The sequence below is a fragment of the Falco rusticolus genome, chromosome 15 (assembly GCF_015220075.1).
Source record: "Falco rusticolus isolate bFalRus1 chromosome 15, bFalRus1.pri, whole genome shotgun sequence".
NCBI classification, from domain to species: Eukaryota; Metazoa; Chordata; class Aves; order Falconiformes; family Falconidae; genus Falco; species Falco rusticolus.
In genome coordinates, this window is record NC_051201.1 from 22,474,193 (window position 1) to 22,498,790 (window position 24,598).

Below are 24,598 nucleotides of genomic sequence, written 5' to 3' on the forward strand. Positions count from 1 at the left end.
TTCTAGTCTTGCTGGCAAAGTCAGCTGAAAAGCAGCTGGGGAGGAGCATTCACTTGGGAGAGCAGGATTTCTCCTTCCCAGTGAGCAGCAGTTACAGGGCAGCAGACAAACTGGCTGACACTTGCCAAGAGCTCTGAAGGTGCAAAACCCTCCAGAAATGCCCATCATTAGTCCTGCTAGCCTCGGCCCACAAAGCTTGTTTGTTTTTTTGAGAGCCCAACTCTTACTACACACCCCTGTCCCTGGGAACTAATCCCTCCTTGCCTTAACTGTCCATCTGAGCCCACAGCAACATTTCAAGGCCTAGAAACACCCGGCATGAAAGGAAAACAAAGGTCAGATCTCAAGTGCAGCCTCTCGTGGGGATGCATGCCCCACAAGAAACCTTCTCTCATTAAGGTCATCATCCAGGTAAGCCTGTCACAGCTGCTCCTGCAGGGAAGCAATACAAGGAACTCCCCAGCACCCCCTCCCAAAGCCCTGCTTGGTCCCCTGGCAGGGCAAGTGCTGCTACCAGCAGGGACTCCCTGCCCTCCCAAATGCTCCCCTCAACATTCCCGCTTGCCCCAAGTCTATGTACAGCTCCATCTGGCAACGCCACAGCAACAGCAGTTGTCTTTGCAGTAAAATAAATTCATCCAGAAGAAAAAAGGCAGCTAGCATCTGCTCCCCGGCAGAGCTTGCAGCAGACAGAAATATTGCTCCATTTCTACATGTTTTATAATGCTTTTTTCTCTTTCTTCCACTCCTCATAGAGCAAACCACGCAGGTCACTGGGATCAGGCACAGAACCACAGAAAAATACAGGTGGAAAGGACTCTGGATGCCTCTGGTCCGACCCCCCCCCCCAAAAAAAAAAAATTAACAATTTCAAAGTTAGAACAGATTGTGCGGGGATGTGTCCAGCAGTTTACATCTCCAGGATGGAGGTTCCCCACTTCTCTGGGTCACACAAGCCTTTACCTGCTTTTACAGTCACCAGAAACGCATTTGCGCTCAGCTACAGCACAGGCTCCAAGCAATACTGTGTGTTGTGATTCTGCAGCCCTTGTTCTGGAAGTTAACCTCAGCTGTACACGCCTTCAAAGTCCTTGACTCCTTGAAAAGAAGAAAAAGTCTCCTTTTCAGGGGTGTTTTTTGGTTTAATCAGCCATCTGTTGAACTACCTTCTGACCAAAATGCCATCCACTTCATACCAAAAAGGAAAGCCAGTGTACAGCTGAAAGACATTGAGGTTATCTGCCTTGCACATACAAGTGCCAGAAGATGAGCAACAGAGCAATAATCCCATGGAAATAAAAGCAACCCTTTTTAGCAGCCGTTATCTTCGGTCCTGCACATGTCATAAGACACCCACCTCTTCTTCATGGTCCCTTGCAAGCCAACAGCGCCAAGGCAGCCAGTCACCCATGCCATGCCATAAACACTAGCACGTTTCTCTGTACATGGGGTGCTGCTGGGGAACAGCAGGCAGAGAAGCCCCTGGTTACATACCTGTCAGAGAAGCTGAATATTAAGATGGAAGAAGCAAGGTTCTCAAAACTAAGGACATATAGTCAGTGAAAGAACAGTAAGTGCCACTGTTTTAAGGAACTACTAGATCTTTAACTAGCAGGCAGGAGACGTAGTATGGGTTGGATGGTCCAACACACTCCCAAAAAGTAAAGCAGCAGTTTTACCATCACGAAGACCAGCAGCTCTGTGCTCCCTGCAGTAGGGAGGCAGGTGATGCTGGTACAAAAGTCATCCCTGTGGTCATCAGTATACATGGGGAGCGAACATGTACACCTTTATCCTAAAACGTGATAGCAACAATGATTTTTTGAAAGGGTACTTACTTCAGCCCTGTTGCTACTGCAAGGTGAGTCGGTATGACTTGCCTTTAAATATTGCAGCGAACTGGTGCAGACTGATCTGCCCCAAGCAGATAAGGCACTCTGAAGTGCTAATGTCTGCCCTGGACCTGCTCAGTAAGTACGTGAGGTCACAGGCTCCCAGACTTGTGCCAGTGAGGAGAGGTCAGCACTTCAGCAGTTCTTGCTGAACTAGCTCTTTTAATGAAGTTAGGAGGAAGAGTTTGATTTCTTTTTTCTTTTGGTTTGTTTTGGGTTTTTTTGGTATGTTGTGCTACATCTTTTAGCGTTTCTTCTCTTTCCTGGAAAAACTAGAGGTGGTCAGTGTAGCATTAACACAGAAAGAGCACATCCCAGCCTCAGCCACAGTTACCATGTTACAGGAACGGCAAGGTCTGGTCTCCCAAAGCCCCCTGGAGTTCCCTGAAGTGGTAGGAGGGGGTCAATTGTGAAGCCCTGATGTCTGTTCCACTTCCTGGCCCATCACCTGAATACAAATATAAGAAGTCAGAGATGGACATTCAGACAGACAGTCACTTATACAAGCCCAAAGTGTCTCAGCCAGCAAACCGCAGAGGCCAGAGTCCCCAAACCACCCATGACAGAGCATGTGGTAAATGCGCTTGATGAAAAGGGAAGAAGGAAAAGGGTTCCCAAAACACCCAAGCCCCACAAGGGAGAAAGTCAGAATGCAGGTAACGTTCCCAAGAGGCAGGCCAGCCATAAGCAAACCCAGCTCATGGGCTCAGAAAAGCAGAGTTATAACACGTACTAAGCTCAAAGAATTGCTCAGCTAATGAATGCCTAACACTCGATAAAATAGCAACTCTGGTTTTTTTCCACTGGCTGAAAAACCTTTTCTATCAGGATGCAATCAGGAGCCCAAGTCAGATTTGGCTGGAACAGCCTTTCCTCTGATTAGGAACCTGGAAATCTCAGCTCAGCCACTCACAAGTTTCTTGCTTGCAGGAAGATTGCTTATAACAGCTCAGGAGATTAAATACAAGAAGCATTCACTGCAAAAAAAGCAAGGCAAAACCAGAGCTGCTACGTGCCTGTTCATACAGCTGCAGAACATTTTAGTTGAGGGAACAGAGCAAAAGATCATTCTTGCACCAATCCCTGAAAATTAAGTATGCAACTGCTTTCCATCACTCCTTTCCGCCCAAATTCAGGAGACTTAAGGGGTTTCTTTCTTTCAGGAGTCAGGGCAGAATAACGAGGACTTGTCACCTCCACATGCCTGCACTTGGGACTCGTCCACATGTGACTCACCCAGCCACTGCAGTAACATCGTGCAAGAACAAGAGTCTACCCTGACACTTGATAACCAAGCCTAGAACAACTCACAAAACAGCAGGGCCAAACCCTGAAACAAAGATCTGCTGAGGACAGGGAAGAAGATGCAATGCTGGAAGCACTTGATCCTGAAGCTAATAGCAGCAGGGACGCAATCCAGACAAAAAGCTCTCCGTGTTGCACTCCCATGAAGCAACTCATGGGAGGTTTAGCTTTCTGTACTTTTAAGGTTGTCCTGTACCTTGCTAGAGAGATATCTCTCCTACAGATCTGCAGGACATGATGCCTTCATTCACTCAGCCTTAGCAAAACAAAGCTGCAGCCTCCTGACAAAAAGCAGACCTGAGCTGAAAGATGGGACCACTATGAAAACCACTGTCTGAAGGCCAGGACAGAAAAGTAGGAGTCTGTGGTCTCCATCCAAAGGGGCTACTTCCAAAGTGCCTCCTACCTTCTGGTCAGGAAAGCGGGCACTTGTAGACCAACCACACCCTTGAGAAAATTTCAAAGCTCCCCTGTGAACACCAGACAAGCTCTAGATACCTTCAGCACAGGGCTGGCTCAACTACTCACAGCCAGGCAATGAGCTAAATGCAGTTTAACTCATTTGACTGGTTAATCTAGAGCACTGTTAAATCCCCATATACTGACCCAAGCCGCCAGAAGTATTTTAACCCTTGAAACCCGAAAAGTGTAAACACTGGTTAAGAAAACAATTTTAAATATAAAATCTAATTTCCTTCAGTGTTTAGGTGGCTGTGAATGAACAGCTCATCCATCCTTGCTAACAGCTCTTGCTAGGAGGATTCATTCAGCTCTGTCTTGCACGAGATGCCCGCTTAAAATACTGAGCTGAATCAGCAGATCTTGTCCTGAAGGAACAGATAACCCTGCCCTGAACCTCTGTGCATCACACAGCATCACTTTGTCTCTGCAAATTACGGGGCCAGAAGCAGGACAGAAACAGAACAATTAGTAAGCTGGCACAAACTGCTGGAATCTGGGGCCTGGTATCCCACTTCCAAAAGACGTGTCCAAAGATACCTGGGCTAAAGGATTCCTCCTTCGAGTACAAGAAGCAGTACAGTAAACACTCTGGTTTTCTCCTGAATCTGGTCACCAGAGAGCTGCCTATCAGCCCCTGGCCAGAAAAGCATGTATCCTAATTAAAGTCAACATGTAAAAGCCCAAAGCAACAGAAGCAGAGATTCAATGGTGGCATCTGGCGAAGTGCGACAGAAATACAGAAGCTTTTGGTAAACAATTCTTTGAAGGGAAATCCGAAGTTTAAGATGTATCACTGCTGGAAGGCTCTTGTGGAAGAGAGTGTTAAATATCATCAATTGGCAGATTTAAGCATCGTCTGCAAAAAGTCAAACACCGTCAAGACGACAAAGCTCTCTGTAGCAAAGCACCTAGCAAGGGACTCCTGCGGGCTCATCTCTGAGAACACAGAGTGATGGGCCATCAGCCCTGCCAACAGACAACAGCTTACTAGCAGGTGATACACAGAGTACAGCACCCTCCAAAAAAAAAAAAAGTCAGCCCACTAAGACATCCAGCATCTCCCTCTAGTACCTACAGCCCAGCCCTGCTGTCAGGAGCCCTCTCAGCATGGTCAGGTCAGCACTCAGTCTTCCAAAGCCCAGCTTTCAGGGGGCTGTACTCAGAACATGGCGGGGGGGGGGTGGGGAAGATGAAGCCATTCCTTAACCCCATCAACAGACTTCCAGGAATTCTCTTACCTAAGGGAAAAGGAAATGAAAGGAACACTTTTCAGTTGTTCCGAAGCAAAATAAAGCCAACCACTGCAGCAGCAAGACAGCTATCGCTGCAGTAGAGATCTTCAAAGCCCTGAAATAAACAGCTTTACCTCTAGGTTCCAGCTGCATGGGATTGCTTTATACCACCTTACACAAACCCCAAAATAAAATACCTCCTACAAGTTATCAAGGAAACAGCATTAAGGCTGCCCATAGGATAAGGCATTGGCTTCTAAACCCCCCTTCTTTAGTACCTACAGCAAACCTCCAGGTCTGACTGAACCCTAGCATTCGGTTAGTCTTCTGAAATGGTAATGAAAGCAACTGCAGCAAGAGCAGTTAGACCACAAAAATCTTCCTTCCTTATTAGATCAAGCCCTGCTGCCTTTGACCAGCCGGATTCCCACAGCTACTTGGCTTGCAGCAGCTGCACAGCTCCAGAGCCTGAGCAGGGGACAAGGGAAAGCCTGGAGAAGAAAGCCACTTGCCAAGCAGGTTGATGAAGCTAGGGCACAGCCAAGGGTTGGCGGCACTTGGATCCCCCACCCCTGCAGAGGAGGCAGACCCTCTGCTACTACAACTATTAGGGGCTAATGCTCCAAGAAAAAGACACCTGTTATCTAGTCAGTATTTGAGCGACAGGTGGCTTTAACCACCTCTCTCACCGGTGATGTAAAGGTGACAGCTATCCTTTGACAGGAAAGAAGGCAGAAGAGGGCAAACGTAGGGCAATACACCTTCCAAAGAAGATTAAAAGAATTAAGGCTTCATGAAACCAATCTGTGACCTCGAACTTCTCGCATCTGTACAGATATTACTGTACTCGGACTGCCATAACATTAAAATCCATTGCACAGGGAGAACAGAAAAGCTTTGGAGATGAGCACAAAGTACAGCTGCAAACTCCTTAAAAGTCAGTGGAGCACACCTCCTGCCGGGGGTGGCCAGCTCTAATTGCCATGTTGCTTCCCAGTAATGATAGGGGGAAGTGTCAGGACAGCTGCAAAAAGTCAAGGAGACTTCTCAAAGGGGAAAAAAGGCAGAGAAAATAAGCAAGATTTTTACCATGCTATTTGTGACAAGAGCCATCAAAACATGAGTCTGTAATGGACAGGTGGGAAGAACAGTCAGGATTCTACCACACAGTTCAGACAGCATGAAATCAGAATGAGAATTAACATTTGCCAAAAAAAGTACTTAGTATTTTGTCTTGCCCTCGAGGTGCCTCTGTGTCACAAGGTAAATATCCCACCCTTCTGGCCAGACACAGACCAAGACCACCCCTTTCCCAAGGGCCATTGCTCCAAGGCAGGGTGAGGATGGCACACCATCTCTTTTCCACCTGGGGAACCTGGGGAAGAGGAGCTCCCTCCTGATCCAGCACACTCACTGACAGGTGCTAGAGTGGGCTGTGCTGCTCAGGCATGTATGGTAGGATGGGCAACTGCTCATGGGCTTGTCACAGCCACAGGGGAAGCTAAATCCAAAGCTCAGTCACCCTAACCTTCCCCTTTTCCGATTTCATAGATAATCAGAGTCTTGAAAAAAATGCCACGCAACTCGCTTTTTCTGCCAGTGATCCCACCTTCATTAGGATCTGCTCTCTTCCCTTAAGAAAAAAGGAAAGGTTGGGGGGAGACTGAGGAAACTGTTTCCCTTCCACGGGGAGCATTTACTCAGCCCTCCGGCACTGGGAGGCAAATTATCTTTTGGTGCAAAGGCACAGAGCTCAGCACAGCTCTGCTCGCAAAGAGCTTGGCCCAGGTCTCCCTTCTCGATTCCCGCTCGCTAACAAGCATCCCATCACTGAGCCAAAATCAAAAAAATGGGTCACCCACACAGCTGAGGAGACCCAGGCTCCCACTCCCTCCCCCCTGCCTTCCACAGCAGACCTAACACCCAGGAAAAATCAGACCTGGGACTCATCAGCCGTAACATCTCATTTATTGCTTACAGCTGCCCCTGTTCTTTCCCCCATATCATTATGGTCAAAATACATGGCAATTACAGTCCCCCCTGCGGGTACGTTCTCCACAAGGTTTTGAAGCGCAGCTCTGAAGCACAGCTCCATCTGAATACAGCCAGCTTTGAGAGCTGTATTCCAAAGCTCACTGGGAAGCAGGCATGTCAAGTCCTCGACAAAATGTCAGTCTCCCCCAACAAGCCACCCAGGATACAGATTTCCAGGCCCTCTGCCCTGTGCCACAGCGATTCCCTTCGCCACAAAGGTCGGCCACATCTGATGGTGTAATTCGACAAACTGCCGCCTCTTGTTGCTTTACAGCACTCCCGTTGTCACAGCATTGCCTCCAAAGCTTCCTGTGTCCCCTACAGAGCAAGGTTACCCCAGCATTTAAACATCAGGCAACAGGTTTACCTGATCTTCAGTCACCTAAGGTATAGATCAAGCCCTCAAGATTTTACGGTGCCACTAGAAGCTGGCGGCTACAGGTCAGCATTTATACAAACCCCTTCTCCATTCCTCATCCCACCTGCCATGGCCCCCGCACTGAGCCCATGGGCACATTTTTCATTGCCCCAAACTCCAGAAGTCCCCCTTCTCGAGACCTTCACGTGCCCAGGCGCCTGGCAGCTCCAGGCATTTGGAACTCTCATTATCCACTCAGATCCCTGCTTTACTGCCTGGATTGTGCTCCATCCCCTGATTCAGGCAGACACAGCCTGCACATGGCAGCCGTATGACCTCGGATGAAGACATCTAGTTTTCACCGTAAACTACCTTATTGTCAAGGAGCTCAAAAACTAGGTAGGGCAACTCCAGAAAAAAGGTCAAGACTAGAAAGGAACAGCACACAGAGTGGCCCTAGCTGTAGCAAGGGAATAAAAAAAGTCAGACACAAACATAACAACTCTTCTATTTTCCAGAAATCCTCAACAACAGATAATTACTCCACTAACCAAGGGGCTTTGCATCCTTCTCTTCATCGCTGTTCAAACATTTTGTCTCCCCAGCCCTAACCTCTGGTTCTGCAATAATTCCTCATACAGTCAGACCACGGCATATCCCATTACCTGCCGAGGATGTGATCCTGAAAGTGTGGCTGTCTGCAACTCAGTTTTTCCTGTAAGAAACAGCAGGATAGAGAGGAATGTGTGCAGGCACTTCAAAAATGCACACAACCTAAATACAGAAGGATAGCACGCGCAACATGGAAAACTGAGGAACAGAAGCAAGACCACTGGGGTTGTCAGCTGCCAATTCAACACCTGGTAAAAGACAGAAGTAGTAAAGGAGATTCCACTTGCTTTTGGAATACCAAGAAACAACTGCTTGTTTGCTTGCTTTAAGTTTAGAGCGGAAAAGCCCTTTATAATGCAAAATTAAACTTCATGACGCCTTGAATCTGACTCATCTTCCAACAGATCACCATTCTGGAAGATCTCAGCCGCATCACCTACAAGACTGAACACCTGACAAATCTTTCACTGCCAGTGGTCCTGCTGCCTCTTCCAATCCATTAAATTTTCATCATCACCTTCAGATGCCTGCTGCTCGCCAAGGTCAATTAAGGATGAAAAATGAAGGAGAACAGGACAATGACAATAGTAACCAGAGTAGGGACTGACAGTAGAGCTCTGAAACAGAAGCGATGGACAGCAAAGCATTACTGTACACAAGCTTTCACAACGCAAAGACAGTATAAGCAGGGGAATAACCTGCTCCCCAGGTCTGGAAAACCCAATCCCCTCAGCAGCAGCACTGCTGACACCTGCAAGCTTCCTTTCATAAAAGTTTTAAGGACAGAGGAGCTTCACCTTGATCCAGATCCAGCTCACCTCTGCGCTGTACTGCCATTTTGAGGTGCTCCCTCTGCTATGTAGCATTCTCAGCATCAAGATACAAAATATGAGACCATCATAGATGCATGCAAGGTGGGGTGCAAGGCATCCAGACATCCTATTTCAAACAAAACGGCAGAGCAAGGAAGGCTGTCTTACCCTCAGACGGCCTGCGATAAGCATTAACAACATTTGTGCTACCACTTCCCTGCTTAGAGGAATCCTTCCCATCCCCATTGCCTGCTTCACCAAGTAGAAAATACTGCTCTGGGATCAACCCCTCCCCCTTCTTGCCTGCCTTCTCCAGCACTGCCAGTTCGGGGATGGGCACCATTGCTTTCCAGTCACGGCTTGTTTTAACAGTGGGTTTGGTTTGTTCTGCTTTTTACATTCTACACTTGTTGTGGTATGTTGTGCTTCTAGGCTTGTGTTTTCCAATTCTTGTTAGCAGTTTCAGGCACTAATCAAAAAAACCAAAACAGAACAAAAAGCTCTCCAAGTGATAACACAAGACAGCCAGGGACTCCCCAAAAAGCCCAAAACAGAAAGACTGTTCTTCTGCAGTTCAAGCAGAGTCCTCAAAAATAACACAGCAGAACTGTGAAGGGTCCCACCAAAACACGTGAAGCCCTAACTCACGCTTTGCTTTTTTTTTAACCCTCGGCTTCACATGAAGACCAGAGACCATATCCATGCCTGCCACACCTGCTCAACAGAGGCTTTCATACGTACATACCTCTTCCACTTGGTTTCCCAATAAGACCCTAGTTAAGTAGCATCACTGCACCCGCTCTGCTATAGCAGGTCAAAAATTAGTGTATCAATTTGTCCATGCTCATAACCCAAGACCATACTGCAGACGCCTGGGAAGGCTTCTTGATATAGAGTCAGCTCCTCTGACATCAATGCATCTTGCACTAACAGAGGCCAGGCCTTAATATCTCAGCAGGAACCAAGATATTCATGGGTTGGCCCTACTCCAAAAACTTACGCTTCTTACATCACATGCACTAGAACCAAGCAAAGCATTATGGTTAATTTCTTCTGCTCCATATATCTCCACAGGCAAAATAAAAAAGGCTTCTGAATTTGAATTAAGAGTCCCTGAAGTTTCTGCAGAGCTTCACTTCCCAAAAAGCAAATATTTACATCCACTAGGACCAGCTGCCTCTTCTTTTCTCCTGCATTTCATTTCCAGATGCATTGTTGGTGCATCTGCTCTATTAATTAAAACCGATGTACACAAGACAAACTTGAATCCTTAATACAACCCTTCAGTGGAAACAAGTGACATCTAAAGTCCCACTTACATCTTCCAAAATTCCCATGTCCCATTTTATCACCTTTGCTGCTTGAAAGGTGTTTTGCTCTGTTCGAGTCCATAGGGCATTCCTATAGCTGAAAACAAAAACCAGAATTCAGCCTAACCTGACTCGCTGTTAGGTCCTGCCATCGATGATTAACGTCGCGGAGGGGCTGAGGGGAAGGCAGGTGATGTTTGGCTATTGGTTTTCGTCATCTGACTATTTTTCAGGCTCATCTTTAGGAAGGCAAGAAGTGGTGATGGCTTCTGACCTGAGCTGACCTTACAGCACCCAGCAAGGCATAAACCAGCACGTGACTGGTAAAGCAAAGCAATACCACAGATCCCAGGAGCAAGCAGCTTCGCCACCGCGCATCACCACCACTACAGGCATCCTTGTTCCTCAGGAGACAGTCACTGGTCTCCGACTCCAGGGTTTGCCTGCTGTTAGTAACCCAGTGGTAACTTCAGGTCAGGAGGGTTACTTAGCAATCCTTGCCTTTCATTATCATAGTATCTGTAAGAACTTGACATCTGCCAGACATGGCTCAGAAAGGCTCGAAGAAGGAAGGTGAAAAGAAGAGCAGACAGACAGCACAGTCTCCGTTTGTACTCCCACTGGAAACAAGACAAAAACCCTGGGCAAAATACAGAGCAGGCTCTGTCCACATTTTTACCCAGCTCCTCCTATATCCAAACACTTTTCCAAGACCCAGCTGGCTATTTTAACAGAACCATGCCCTCCCAGTCTCTGCATGATACATCAGTCACAGAGGCCATCTCAGTCTCCTTATCTTAATCCTAGCTTCCATTTAATCTCTGCCCTGAAAAAGCACAGAAGCAGAGCCCTTAAAGCCTCATCTACCTTCAGGGGGAAAAATAAATATACAAGTTGGCTCTAAGAGCAGATAGCGTCTAAAGGAAATCATAATTAAGCTTCAGAGTTGGAGATTTCCAAGGGACTACTTCACTCCAGCACCAGACCTCTAGGCCAGTGCAGCAGTTATTAAAATTGTAAGCTCCGCCACATTTTATTAATTGCTAATTACCACTTCATTACTTCCACTCAGGCTCCTGAGACTGCTGCTGTCACTGTTTCCTTCAGGAAACAGTTCAGGTCACTTCAAAACGGCAAACAATGACATGACAAGCCAAGTCAGTTACTGAAACTAATAGGTATTCTCAGCCACTACATGTGCTTAGACCCAAATGTGTTCTGATGTCCCTTAAACTTGTCACGGTTTTTATTCAGGATGACACTAGAGGACTCAGAAGAGGCCTGTAACTTCTGTTCCAGTCCCACTTTAGCAAACCCTGCTGTCCCAGCACCCAGCCCAAGGAGCAATGGCTGTCCTGTCTGCCCCCTCTAAGACAGGAGGACCCACTAAGACACCAGTCAGACTGCATTTCACATTTGAGGCTAATCTGCTTCCTATCGACTCCCCCCAGAAGTCTGAGCAAGTACAGTTAGAATCTGGTCTGTTTTCCGAGAGCTGTGATACTCACTTCATGTGGAAGGTGCGAGAATTTAAAGTTGGACAATATCCAGAGCTTTAAACAGTTTTCCAAGTCTGAAAGACATATTTAAGTACAGAACATTCACAAAAGCAGTCCCATAATTAAAAGCCAAACCACTTGACTATTAATTTATGGGCTTATACTACCCTCCTTCATAACGGAAACAAAGCCAATTTAGGTTTTATTCAGTGCCAGTGCTGTTAACTGTGCATCTTAGGCATAGCTGTACTTCTCTCTAAATCTAAATTTCATTAACACCCTAAAATCAATTACTTTGTGATTTATAGCTAAGGCCATAGCACTGACTGTTATTAAACACCCAGTCTAGTTCAGTATTTCCACGCAAAGTACAAGCTCACCCTAGTTGACAGCTAGCCTTTCCAGTGTTCCCACAGAGCAGAGGTCAGTTTTTGAACTAGCTCTCCTCTCACTCCCAAAATGTTAGTTGGATCCAGGTCCCCTTCAGTTTGTGCTAACCCTCAGTGCCAGTTCTCAGAGACACAGGGCTGCTGTGTGTTTCTCAGGTGTGACAGCAAGCCTCCACTGCTGAACGTCACCATTTCTACCAGCTGGGAATCCTATAGCCATCCCAGTCCTAGGCACACTAATCCCAAACACAACCTGTGCTACCGATCTACTCCACACAGGGCTCTATATACCCTCTGCACAGCCTGCGGCATGGTTTACTCAAGCTGCATAGCTGGGTACCATCAGCATCGTGGCAGTAACGAAAGCAGGGAGCCCCAGCTGCTCAGACAGCTCCCACAATTCAGATGTCCCAGGCAGCAGCAGTCCTGCCCCACAGCCGCACTCTCATCTGCCAGACAGCATCATTATTTGAGGGAACATGTAGCTATTCAGCAGCCACCTTGGAGTTGAGTTTAATTGTGACTCCAGGACAGATTTCATTACGTGTCAACTCCATGGTGTAGATTTGTGCTCTGCCATCAACCTGGGGCAGTCAACTGATTACAAAGCAAGTCTTTTAATCACCTTAACTCTCTAGAGACTTAAATTAAGGCACTTCACCACAGTCCCTTCACTCCTTAGTCTTAATTGAGGTTTTATTACCAACTGGCTACTGGGTCATTGTTTTGAGGCACAAGATACCCAACAGCTTAGGACCTAGGGGTACTCCGCATGAGCTTTTATTTATATCTGGCAGCATTCATCCATTCATCTCTTAGCTATACAGATAATGATCTCCAGCTCTGGCAACAAATAAGATTTGAATATTGATTTGCTTTCTCCCTGCTATCTGCCAATCTAGACAAATCAATTCTCCAAGTGACAGTCACTTCTCCCTGCTATTCCCCAATTTAGATAAATCAATCTTTTTAACAAGTGGCAATCATCTTCATTTAGTAAAGTACTGTGAACATGCATTTTAATAAATGTGTTCATGTTTCCTATGGAGGAAAAACACTATTTTAAAAAAAAGATTTCATATTATTGTTTTAATAAAAGGGGCCACTAACCATGGTGCCCTAGTTCAGTATGAGTTGTATCACAGGTAAAACGTCATATCCCCAGTCTCACTGGGGGACACTGAGGACCTGACCACAGAAAGAATTTGCTAAAGATCTAATCAGCCAGGGAGAGCTCCAGTTTGCTTTGTCCTTAGTGATTTGGCTTAGCTTGCAACACTATTTCAATTCAAAAACTGGCAGGCATGCCAGCATATTAAGTTCTATCAAAATTCAAATAGGGTATATAATCAACGTAATGTAGTGTATCAATTGACTTAAAGGACTGAAGAAATCACATATGCAGTTTTTAAGGTCTCTAGCAGCAAAATTAAGACATCCACATTTTCCCTTTACTTTACAATCTGCCATTTCATGTGGGTTTAGGCACTGTTTTTATACTGTTATATAGGGAATGCAAATATTTCATAGAACTGCTTTAAGTTCAAATACAGTTCTGAGCATTCACATTTCCCTATAATTCAGTAAAACCATATTAAATAATATTTCCGCCAAAACAAATCTGACAGTCCTTCTATTGGGCTCTGCCAACCCAGTCCCCATTTCAAAGACTATTCACTTCCAAAGTCTTGAACTACATTTTGACGTTGACAGGTATTGCTTACAGCCTAGAACTTCACTAAAGTCAAGCAAAACAACACTGCCCTGTATTTCAGCATATATTCAACGCCACTTCTAGTTTAAACACTTCCTCAACAAACATCTACTACCTAGAAATTAAGGTGTCAGAATAGTATAAATTTCTTACATCATACCTCTAGGACACAGCATTATCTTCCCCAGCCAATTTTGAGTTCACTTGCAAAGAGAAAAGCAATAAAAAACTGTTAGCATTCATAACTGCAATCAAAATTGGTTAGCAAGCAGTCTCAAGACAAATCGGCTAGCCAAACCAAAGACAATCAGCTGGAACCCTTGTCAGTACAGCAGAGCCAGCCCTGAGGAATAAGGCACACAGCTTTTTCTTAATAATACCATTCAGTGAAGGCAAGCACTTAGAATGAAAACATTTGGATAAGGATTAATAATAGACTTCGCAGACACAAGTACAGCATATAACAGCCTTGTACTACTAGAGTGGCTGTCACAGCAGGAGAAACTGAAGATCCTTAGGACAAAATCCCTGCTGTTAAAGTAGGTTACAGCAACCACACAAGGAGACATAGATTGTTAGGCTTAGTGACAAGGCCAAGGGATCACTGTGCAGGCCTCCTACACACTGCTTTGACCACATCTACAACTGGAGTCTCTCTTTGAGCTGGTAAACTGCAAAGGTAAAGGCAGTTAAAGAATGTGAGAATCAAACACCACCCTCACCGTTGCAGGCCGCTCCAATGCCCCTGCATCCTTTGCTCATTAAGGATGGATGCAAATGGCAGTATGAGGAAACTGTGGCTCAAAACCAGTGAAACATTAAACCGCCCCGGACTTCTCCCTACTGCACTTCATTGTTTTGTTCCATGTTTGGCAAAGAAACACATAATAGCGACATTTAAAACCTAAAACAAAATACTTTATTTTCTCCAAATAATATTTATTTTCCTTTCTTTTTAAAAAAAGATCTTTTAACACTCAGTTGCAGACCAAATGAAAAGAAGCAATAGCCATGTAAACCAAGATACTTTCATCTACTTAGAAAAATACAAACAACCTTAAAAACAAAAGCACACATGAATCAGTTACAAAACAAAAAAAACGTCACAGCTGTACAACCCTGGGGGTTACCACACATGCAAGCATGAACATGCACAAGGCACACACAACTGCTGAACTGTTTGTTTAGGTGGTTATGCCTCAAAGTCTTTTTTAAAGAATTTTTAGCAAGGAAAGGCTAGCAAATCCCATCAGCTGCAAGTTCTGAGCCTCTCCTGGAAAAGTTTCCCGCATTTAAATGTCCCCTAAAGGTTCTGCTTGTTACAAGCCTAAGCGTCTACAGCCACTGGCTAATTCTTTTAGCAAATTTCATTCTTAAGACTTGCAATCAGCTCCAACCCATAAAGGGTTACAAGAGAGGGCTCAATGGCAATCCAAATTATCACTTAAAAAGCAAGCAAGAACAGCCACAGGCTGAGAACTCTTCTGGCATAAACAGCTCCATTTGATCTCTGTCAAGTGACTGAACCACACCAAGAACCGGAACTAAGGATATCAGCATGGCATTCATGAAAATATTTGCAAAAATGACATGGAGAAACCATTACTCGACTTCAGCAAGGAAATTTTCATCTCAGATTTCATCCACTAAAGTGCTAAGAAGAGAGACTGATTCTCAAAGACTATGAGGTGAAATTTAGAGGCTCTTGTTTAAAAATGAGAAATGGGGACAAGTAAACACCATTTCATACCACCCAAAATGGTAAAACAAGTTACACAGGATTTCCCCCATTTCACTACTAAGAATTAAATAGACTGCAATTTAAAAGGATGTCAAAAGTCAGTTTGTAGGGATGGTAACAGGAGGCTCTGGGGCTTCTGCTTACTGGCCAACCCTTGCTTCCAGTGAATCAAGGATTTGATGTTATTCTTCATCCTAAAGCACCCAGCTCAGTGGCCCGAAATTGAATGGTGTTTTTCTTTTCTCCTACTTTCTACATAAGCAATCTTAATCCCCTCCCATTAAATGCCAAGTTTCCTAATAGAATACAATTCTGCTACATATTCTACTTTTACAACTAGTAATTTAATACATCTAGCTTAATTAAGACGAATAGACATCACTTAGTACCATTTTAATAGACTGCCAGATTTCATAATATAAATCTCATTATGTTTTGTAGAAATTACATTGGCAAGTCAGCGGCAAGAACATATAGTTTGTGCACATCCAAATTATTCTAAATACAATATAAAATTAGTAAAAATAAGCAGCACTTCTCTTAACTTTAAAGGAACTCAACTTTAAAAAAAAACACAACAGCATTTTCACTTAATGGAATACCCAATTCATTCAACCCTCATGCAACTGATTTCAAAATGTTATGCTGACTTTAAAAAAAAAAAAATCCAAGAAGTTTCAGTAAAATAATGTAGCTCATAGCTAATCATTGGGCCTAAATATTGGTCCTTCATTGGAAACCTGTGATAGCAGGGCTACAAAACTTTCACCTCAAGTTTGCATGAATCTCAATCACAGGATAACCAACTTATTCTCTCCACCCCCTCTAATTCCCCCTCTGTGAAACCTTAAGCTCCCAATGATGAAAACCAATACCCAGTTCATCTTCAAGCAGCCAGGATACTGAGACACTTAATTGGGTGTCACCTAAACATAAAATCAAATTGGCCAAAACTTGACAGCCACGACTAAGGCAGGAGTCATCAGACCCCCTCCACAATGGTTCATACATTCTTCCCATGCATTCTTACATATTCCGAAAGTCTCACCAGAAATTGTCACTTCTCACAGAAATCTTTGGTCTAAAGGCAACTAGAACAATGTTAGATTCTCACAATTAAAGACAAGTGTCATTCCTAACTTTGAAACTCCTGCCATTAAGACAATAATAATAAAAAGACTCTCTAAATCACATCCATCCTTTTTAACACAAGGAGCAGCTGCCATTAAGGCATTTCTCCTGTCATCTCCCCAAGCCTGCCAACAAAAAAGCTCCAGAGCAAATTGGGCATCAGGATCCACAGGACATTGGATTTCCTTCCATTTAGAGACCTGGCTTTCCACAGAAGGGCTTGCACACAGTTTTGGGGTGTCCTTCCAAACAGATGGATTGCATTTCCCCACCAGCTCAGTCTAGAGCATACTGATGTACACAGTCCTAACTCCCCCCAAAGGTCTGTGACCATCTGAAGTATTTATTCTAAAAGTTCATGAAAAAAGGGCACCTGGCTGATGATACAGGGAACAACAGGATGGGAGGAATCTCAAGGAAGCTGCACAGTTTGTCAGACACACAGAACAGACCAAGGAATGCTTGAAAAAATAAACGCATTTTCTCTCACGGTCTGTCAGTCACCTCAGGATTTTACTTTACATACAAGATAATAACTTAAAAATATGAGACTAATGTTAGCAGACAAAAACAAGTTATTTAAGTACCTACTAGATGAGATGCTTCTTGCTACTCAGGCCTGTATGGCAGAGTATCACAGTGTAAGTACATCCATGCCCTTAATTACCTCATTTACCCCTGCTTTCAGAGACCTCTTTTCAAATGCTTCAGCTCAGTGGGAGTTTCAGAACGATTAATCACCTCTGAAATAGTGGCAGAAACACAGAGGTGTCTTTGGTGGACAGTATCTTTATCCTGCTTTTTGTTTCAGATAAAGAAGGCTTTCACAGGTGATTTTTGATACTGTTATCATCCATTCTTCTACAATACTTCCCCCCTTCCTTATTTTGTTTTTCAGCATTTCTTTTTTATTCTTCAGTAAAATACATCTGTGGCCCTGCTTGCACTCTTGACTTCACAGGTTCAAAAAATGATTTAGAGAAGCTCTTACTGCATCTCTCTCCCAAGTCTGTAGCCTCTGTTCCCTTCCTTCCTGGTCTAAAGGAGGAAGCATGACTCAGCTCACAGCAAAAAGAGCAAGTGCATTTAAATAAATTACATGGACAATGACCAATCCCAGAAGTCTTTGTTTAGGCTGCTTCTATTTATGTGCAAGTGTAAAAAGCAAGATTTTTAGAAAACGTTATGCATTCGTCAGCCCTGAGCCACCACCTGATTCATCTATCAAGTTAAATAAAAAAAATGAACTGTTAAAACACATTGAACTGTGCCCTGAACAATGTGGCAAAGAAGCCTATTAAATGTGCAGCATCTCCAGACAAAACAGTTTTTCAGCAGTGCTTTTAATCCCTCACCAGTAATCAATTACCCTTCAAGCTCCCACATTATATAATTAGAAGTGCCTCCAGCAGGTGACTGGTAATTCATCAGCAGACTACATTTACCTTCTTACTAACTCCACTCTTTCCACCTTTTTCTATGAGATCTTGCACATATCAACAGCAAAGTCATTTTCCCTTTAAACATGTTTTCTCCCTCTGAGCAGGTTTTTCCACATATACTACAGGCTTAAAACTAAATGTTCACCTACACAAGTTAGGCCTCAAAATTTAGCTCACAAAGGAGCAATATGGAAAATAAAATCTGACTCCCTTAAAGGAACAGTACCAATTTAATCTTTTTTATCCTTCCGGGTAGCAAACTGAAATTTTATTCACTTTTCTAAAGAAAGTCACATTTCTTCAGCTTAAAGCTCCTCCAGCGGCACACAGAGCACTTCTTGATACACAAATTTGTGCATGATCATGTTTTTTATCTGAGAAAAGATTTGTAGTTCCTCATTAATAGCTGCTGCCATACAGATGCAAGTCTTCACTTTCACTCAGGAGTCTCCAATTATTTTAAGGAGGACCCATAAGCCACATAAAAATAACATTATAACAGCCTGTTCATCAATGGGGAGACAAAGCCACACAACCACCTGTCAAAAACCATACACAGTTTGCTGCTCTTTGTTTAAATGAAATTAAAAGCAAAGAGCACCATTCACAGGACACCTCTGCTACTGCTTACAGGCAGCCATTTTTAACCCAGCCTTTAAAAGACAGCTGTCTGCTTACAAGACCCTCATCCCTTGAGCCTTACATCAGGCTTGAACACCACTGGCCCAAACTTCATGTTTCAGCTTCTACAAACCCTGGAAAAGTATACAGGTGTGTCAGAACTCCTATATTTTGCTCCACAGAAGAGGGCTAATGTCACACAAAGAGGGTTCCCCATCACCTGGCTTGACACAACAGGTCTAAACCCGGTCTTCTCACTGGAAGACCATGGTTCTGACCTAGGTGGTACACAAAGAAATTTGCTCAGGGAGAGCTGTGACAGAGGAGCAGTTTCTCCACTTCAGTCACTGCCCCCCACCCCCCAAGTCTCCCAAGCCTGAGATTAAGCCTCAGGTTTATGTGCCGCAGGTCAATATGGTCTAAATGGGACTGGCAGCTCAAAACACCCTCCCAACACTAGCAATGTCACACCAGGGTTTTACAGTAACATTACCTTCCCATTAATAATGTTTTTAACACCTTCTACCTGCCTGTGAAGCAAGGTCTAGCAGTGGCAACTTGCTCAAGTCTATGCTTTAAGTGAAATATTGCTAGTCATTTGCTGCTGCTTAGCTTGCACAATCAAGTGGAGTTGTCTCTTTGCAATGGCTGTGTTTAAATCCCACAAGAACTCCAACAGCTTGCCCTGGAGGAGAACCTCCATAGGCACAAACTGCAAAACCTGCTGCGGAGAGTCTGTGTCTAGTAAAGAGCTTATTAGTTTATTCAGATGCTGCAGATATTCAACAACTGGATTTGGGACACCTCTGTAACCAACGCACAGCAAAGCCGCACTAGTTCTTAGAGGTTCACAAGAGGTTGGACAAGCAAATGTGATACATCTGAAACAACAGTGCAGTATAAAGACCAGGCTGGCCGTGAAGCGTGTGAAACAAGAGAGAATAGGCAAAATCAATGCATCTCCCATTGTAAGATGATTCAACGAACACAGGACACACTCCAAAAGCTGCTGCTGGTACTTTGGTTCTCCATCATAAAGTAAAGAGAAGCTGAAAGTCAGCAGTGTGGCCGAGTCCAGGAGGCTTATTTCCATACCAGGTTGGCTTTCAGTATCACAGAGGGATGGAAAGTCTACCACAAGGCACTTGAACTTCTCACTACATCTTTCATTTAGGACTTCCTGATGACACCTGGAGAGATCATACACTTCTGCCAGGATCAGTTCCCCAGGAAGAGGTTCACACGAGTGACAAGTCTGCAGCATATGTCTGCTTTTCAGCCTCCCCCCCACCAATTCGTTCATAGCTTCATTAAGATTTTCCAGGACTTGGCCATCACAAAATAGAGAACATTTTACCACCGGCAGCCTTTTTCCTTCCAAAACGTACCACAAGCTACACTCAAGGTTAGAAGATGATCCTTCCAAGATACACATTTTACCAGCGTTATTTAAACTATGTTCTTCAGCCCAGTGATTAAAATAGCCCTTTGCCACTTTATCATTCCACGTAAGGGTTTCAAGCATCTTCCTTTCATTGTATGTACTAAAATACTTGTTTCTTTGCCCAAACCATTTTGCATTCATGCTACAACCAGTCTGAGATTTCTTGACAAGCCAGTTGTTTCTGGCAATGGGTTTCATGTGAAATCTTTGCATGAAGAACTCTACTGCACAATCTCTTAACGTGTTCAGTTTCGTCTGCTCTGCTTCTTCCAAGTGCTCAAACAGATGGATGTTCTCAGAGATAGTCTCTACCTGGCACTTGTGGAAGAAAATGCAACACTCTTCATGTATTTTAAGAAAAGATTCTGGTAGCATACGCAGGGGGAAAAGTGCTTTGTTGACCATTTCTGTTCCAAAGTTCTGTATCATCTTAGAAAGCAGCGGATGAATACTTTCTCTGCCCATATAGCGAAGACAAATCACATAGGCCTCGGAGTTTCCAGCTTTGCTAGTGGCTGGCTTAAAGACATGGACCTCCTCAAAAGAGCAGTTCAGCAGAAAGAGCAGATTGGTAGAACAGTGTTCAAACAGCGTGAACATCTTCAAAACAAAGGATCCTCCAGTGCCCAGGATCATTAACGCAGTGACTGTTTCACAGTAATGAAGGGGTGAGACAAGAGCCTCCTGTTCACCTGGATTTCCCTGGCAATCAAAGCTGCCATCAGCAGTTACTAAGTGAACTGTGGCCATATTACTTACAAAGTTCTGAAGTCCTGTTAGATGTTTCAATGTCGTTACATCACCAGTGTTATCTGGGCCAAAGTACCACCAAGGCAATGTATTTGCTATAAGACGGTCATCCATGATCATCATAAGGGTGTCATTTGCTTCATGATATGGGTTTAGAGTGTTGGCTACCCAATTCCAGTCACAAGGGACATGGTGGGATTTCAAGTAGTGATTGAGGCTGGCTATAAAAGCTCCAGGTGCTTCACAGAGGTGGACAGAATTCAGCTCTCCATCCTGAAGAGCTTCTTCAGGGAGAAGAGGAAAGCTGCACAGGATCTCATGAAATTTGCACCATGCCTGGGTACACAGCTCAGCATTCACAGATTTCTTGACATGAGGAATTATTTTCCCCGCTTTATTGGTAAATGAGGTGTGCTGATGCCATTCATCCAGGTTCTTATCACTCAGTTGATTCTTCACTTCATTCATAGAGTCCTTCAGAGCCAGGAGTGAGTTCAATTCCTCATGATCGCATGTAAAAGCATCACTGGGATCCGGTAGCTGCCATTCATTATTCACTGGCTTAGTGTAAGTAAACTTCTTTGCAAAGAGCGCCTCAATTTCAGAAAGAATTTCAGGACTGAACTTTTCAAGGTTTGGAGCCTTGTCAACATAAGGCTTCTTACATTTGTTCATTCTTGAATTGATTCACAACCTGGAGAATAGCACGTGAAAAGAAGCAGTGTCACTCCAATTATACATGTATATCAATAGGCAAAGCTTTTATAAAAAAGGAAATAGCACAAAGTGTTGTGCTTTCAGTGGGTAAAGGCAGACTAACACAAGCACACTTTACGCAAAGCTGACAAGTCTGCTGCCATCTGCTCCAGTGCACAGCACAAAGCACACAAGGCAAAGCTTGCTAACCAGAAATCAGCCAGTAATCTATTCAAAACTAAGATGTTCATTTAAGCAAAATAATTTAATCAAAATTACCACGAGAGACAGGAAATCCCTCAGTGTTATCATTTTAACCATCCCATTCCCTCTAAAGCAAAATACAATGAACTTAGTTGCTACAAAAACAGCTCAGTGTGAAAAAATACTGGATTAAAATTGAAAGAGTTAAGAAACTTTGGAAGCAAACAAGACAAAGAACAGCTAAATTCAACACGTTACTCTTCCCCTTGAATCCACATAGCATTTCACGCCAGAGCCCCATGACCTTGGCTGTCTCCTCTCCCAACCATCTGCCCTCCAAGGAGAGGCCCGTGGTCATATACACACAAGGGGAAGTTTCATCTTTCATTTCCCCAATTCACCTGCCTCTCAATAAGCATATTTAGTTTCACTTTCCTTTATGCAGACATATTTTTGGCTTTAATCTAGGCCTTTCTCACAACACGTGCTGGGAAGAAGAGGAAAACTGAGGTAAACACAGGAGACCACTGTGTCCTAAACCCGGTTTATTTCATTTGTAAATACCAACTGTCAGCACGGCCTCTTCACTACAGCTCACACCAACAAATCCTTCCACAAGCCTACCACCCAAAGCATGACAAGGACACACACCATCACCTGCTTTTTCTTCTTTGTAGTTATTTCCACTCCCCATTGGCCTGGACTCGATTCAAGGCTGCTGCGGCGCTGGGCCCCCCACACGCCCCACACCGGGGAAAGGCTGGCGGCCCAGACGCCTCGGGCCGGCCCTCTCAGCCGCCTGGCCCGCACATACCCGCAGGGCCACAGCGCCCCGGGAAAACCCGCTCTCCCCCCGCTCCCCAGCGCGGCCCAGCCGGCTCCCAGCCACCCCGGCCGCTCGCAGAGCCGCTGCCGGCCGAGGCGTCTCCCCGCGCCGCCCGCTCGCCACGCGAGGCCCCGGCTTCCGCGCGGCCTAGAGGAGCCCCCTCACTCTTACCCTGTGGGCTGCGGCGGCGCGGCAGGAAGAGAGGCAGGCCCGGCCCCCTCGCTCCGCCGCCCGGCCCCGCCGCCTCGCCGCTCCGCGCCGCCCTGCCTCTCCTCAGCGCGGCTGCCCCCGCGCCAGGAGCGGCGACACTTACTTGTATTTTAAATAAACGTGGAGGGGAGTTTCCGCAGGGCAAGGCCCGGAGAGCCGCCCACGGCTCCGTTACCAGCGGGAGAGGCTGCGGAGGAAGGAGGTCGCGCGTCCCTCGGGGGAGGCCGCTCCGGAGGAGGCCGGGCGCCTGTTAGAGGCCATTTCGGCCCGGGAGCGACCAGGGGGCTGCTGCGCACCGGAATACGCCGCTCGCCTGAGCCGGCCGGCTTCTGCAGGAGGGGAGCGGAGGAGCCGCCCCCTCACATAAGAAACATACATCGGAGTTCTACAGCTGGTACTTGCTACGTGGTGATGCTTATGAGTTACTCAGAGGAAAAGCGGGAGGAAGGCTTCGGTGGGATCTGCTAGCAGCCCACGGGAGGGAGAGGGCTGGAGCTCGGCACCCCGCGCCCTCTCACCTGAGGGCCTGGGACGGGTGCCCTGCGGAGCCGGGCGAGGAGCAGAGCCAGCGCCATCACCTGCCGGTGCTGCCCTGCCCCCTCCTGCGGCCCCTCGCCGGGCCAGCCCCGGCCCCAGGCCAGCCCCCGGCCCAGGCCAGCCCCCGTGCGCTGCCACAGCCCGCCTCGGCCTCCCGCACCCGCAGGCAAATACTTGGGAAGACTCTTGCACACAACAGCCTGCTTCACTGCCCTTGGCAAATCCCCAGAAGACTCCTGATGCTCCACTGGGCTTCGCAGAAAGCAAAAGCCTTGAAATATTAATGCAGCAATAATGAGCGGCATGGAGCAGCCATTGCAGCGTCCCCGGGAACACACGTGCACCCACTAGACAGCAAACAGCGTGTGAACTCCAGGCAGAGCGGGGAGGTCAAGGCAGATTCCTTACAACAGCAGGCTGAGGTTACAAGCTGCTCTCGAGATATTAAAATGTTGTAGGGATTTTTTTAATATGCAGGTTAGGAAATGAGGCACTTGCCAGCGCATTTGGGAACAGACAGCTGGGGATGTAGCAGGAGTTTGCAGAAATCCTTTCCCTTTAATACAGGGCTTGCTGCTATTGACTTTTGCACTCAAATATTTCTCCTTGATGAAGCTCAATCCAGCCCTAAACCAGAAATACTTTTAACACAGTAATTCAGTACTGTAAATACAAGAGAGTCTAGAACTGATTTAACTAGGGAAAATCTTGCTAGAAGCTCAGTAACTGGCAAAAAATGTCAACACATCTGTCTGAAGGATATAATAACAGCATATAAGTAAACGACCTTTTCTCTTGCTCCAAGTACATGAGAAAGCTTAGATGTTTACATTGTGACTGGATGCCTAAAACTATAAACACACAGCCTCTCCCCCCCCCTCCCCTTTTTAAGCTGTGGCTTTTTTTCTAAAATCAACATTTTTATAAAATGGAAAGAGCTTTAGCTATAAAAAATGCTCTCTGAAAACATAAATATAGAACTAAAGCTTTTTCTTTAAATATCTTGAAAAAAGAGAATACATTTTTCAAAACTAAAAGCACCATGTTTGCTCCAAGAAGGAGTATAACAAAAAAATACTTAGTGTCTACTACACCCAAAAGAAGTTTTTTTCTAATATGAAAAAGCTTGGATGTGGATGGAAGGTTTATATGTATCTCTGCAATACCTCATCACCCTTTGATTGGCCTATTTGAAAATCACTTTCCAATCAATCAACATCTTTGGCTACTTAAAGGTGGGAGGGAAAGCTAAGGCAAATTATTTAAAGCTGGTAAGTGGTCAGTGAGGTTGGTAGCTGAGGGTGTTATGGGTTTTTCAGTAGCTGCTGTAGTCTCTGTGTAGGTCATGTAGTAATGCTACTGCTAAACATTTTTTTT

The 24,598-nt window shown here is 45.2% G+C and overlaps 1 protein-coding gene across 4 annotated transcripts; it reads right to left on the bottom strand.

Annotated features, from left to right (window-relative positions):
- Positions 1-6,840: 6,840 nt before the first annotated feature.
- Positions 6,841-23,078, bottom strand: CMTR2 (cap methyltransferase 2). 4 transcript variants are annotated; one of them, XR_005107636.1, is made up of 3 exons: positions 22,306-22,611; positions 13,780-21,442; positions 6,841-11,590 (listed from the first exon to the last, which is right to left on the bottom strand). XR_005107636.1 is itself a non-coding variant. In XM_037408905.1 (2 exons), the coding sequence occupies exon 2, from the start codon at positions 21,421-21,423 to the stop codon at positions 19,123-19,125; it is 2,301 nt and encodes a 766-aa protein (XP_037264802.1). In that variant the 5' UTR covers positions 21,424-21,442; positions 22,788-23,078; the 3' UTR covers positions 15,739-19,122. The 4 variants fall into 4 exon arrangements, 3 of the variants coding, with proteins under 3 accessions (XP_037264802.1, XP_037264801.1, XP_037264800.1); XM_037408905.1 differs by lacking the exons at positions 6,841-11,590; positions 22,306-22,611 and adding an exon at positions 22,788-23,078 and having other exon boundaries at positions 15,739-21,442; XM_037408904.1 differs by lacking the exons at positions 6,841-11,590; positions 22,306-22,611 and adding an exon at positions 22,646-22,766 and having other exon boundaries at positions 15,739-21,442.
- Between the last annotated feature and the right edge of the window lie 1,520 nt (positions 23,079-24,598).

Excerpts from the sequence above, each read along its gene's own strand:
- CMTR2 (XM_037408905.1), bottom strand. The coding sequence starts at position 21,423 with ATGAACAAATGTAAGAAGCCTTATGTTGACAAGGCTCCAAACCTTGAA.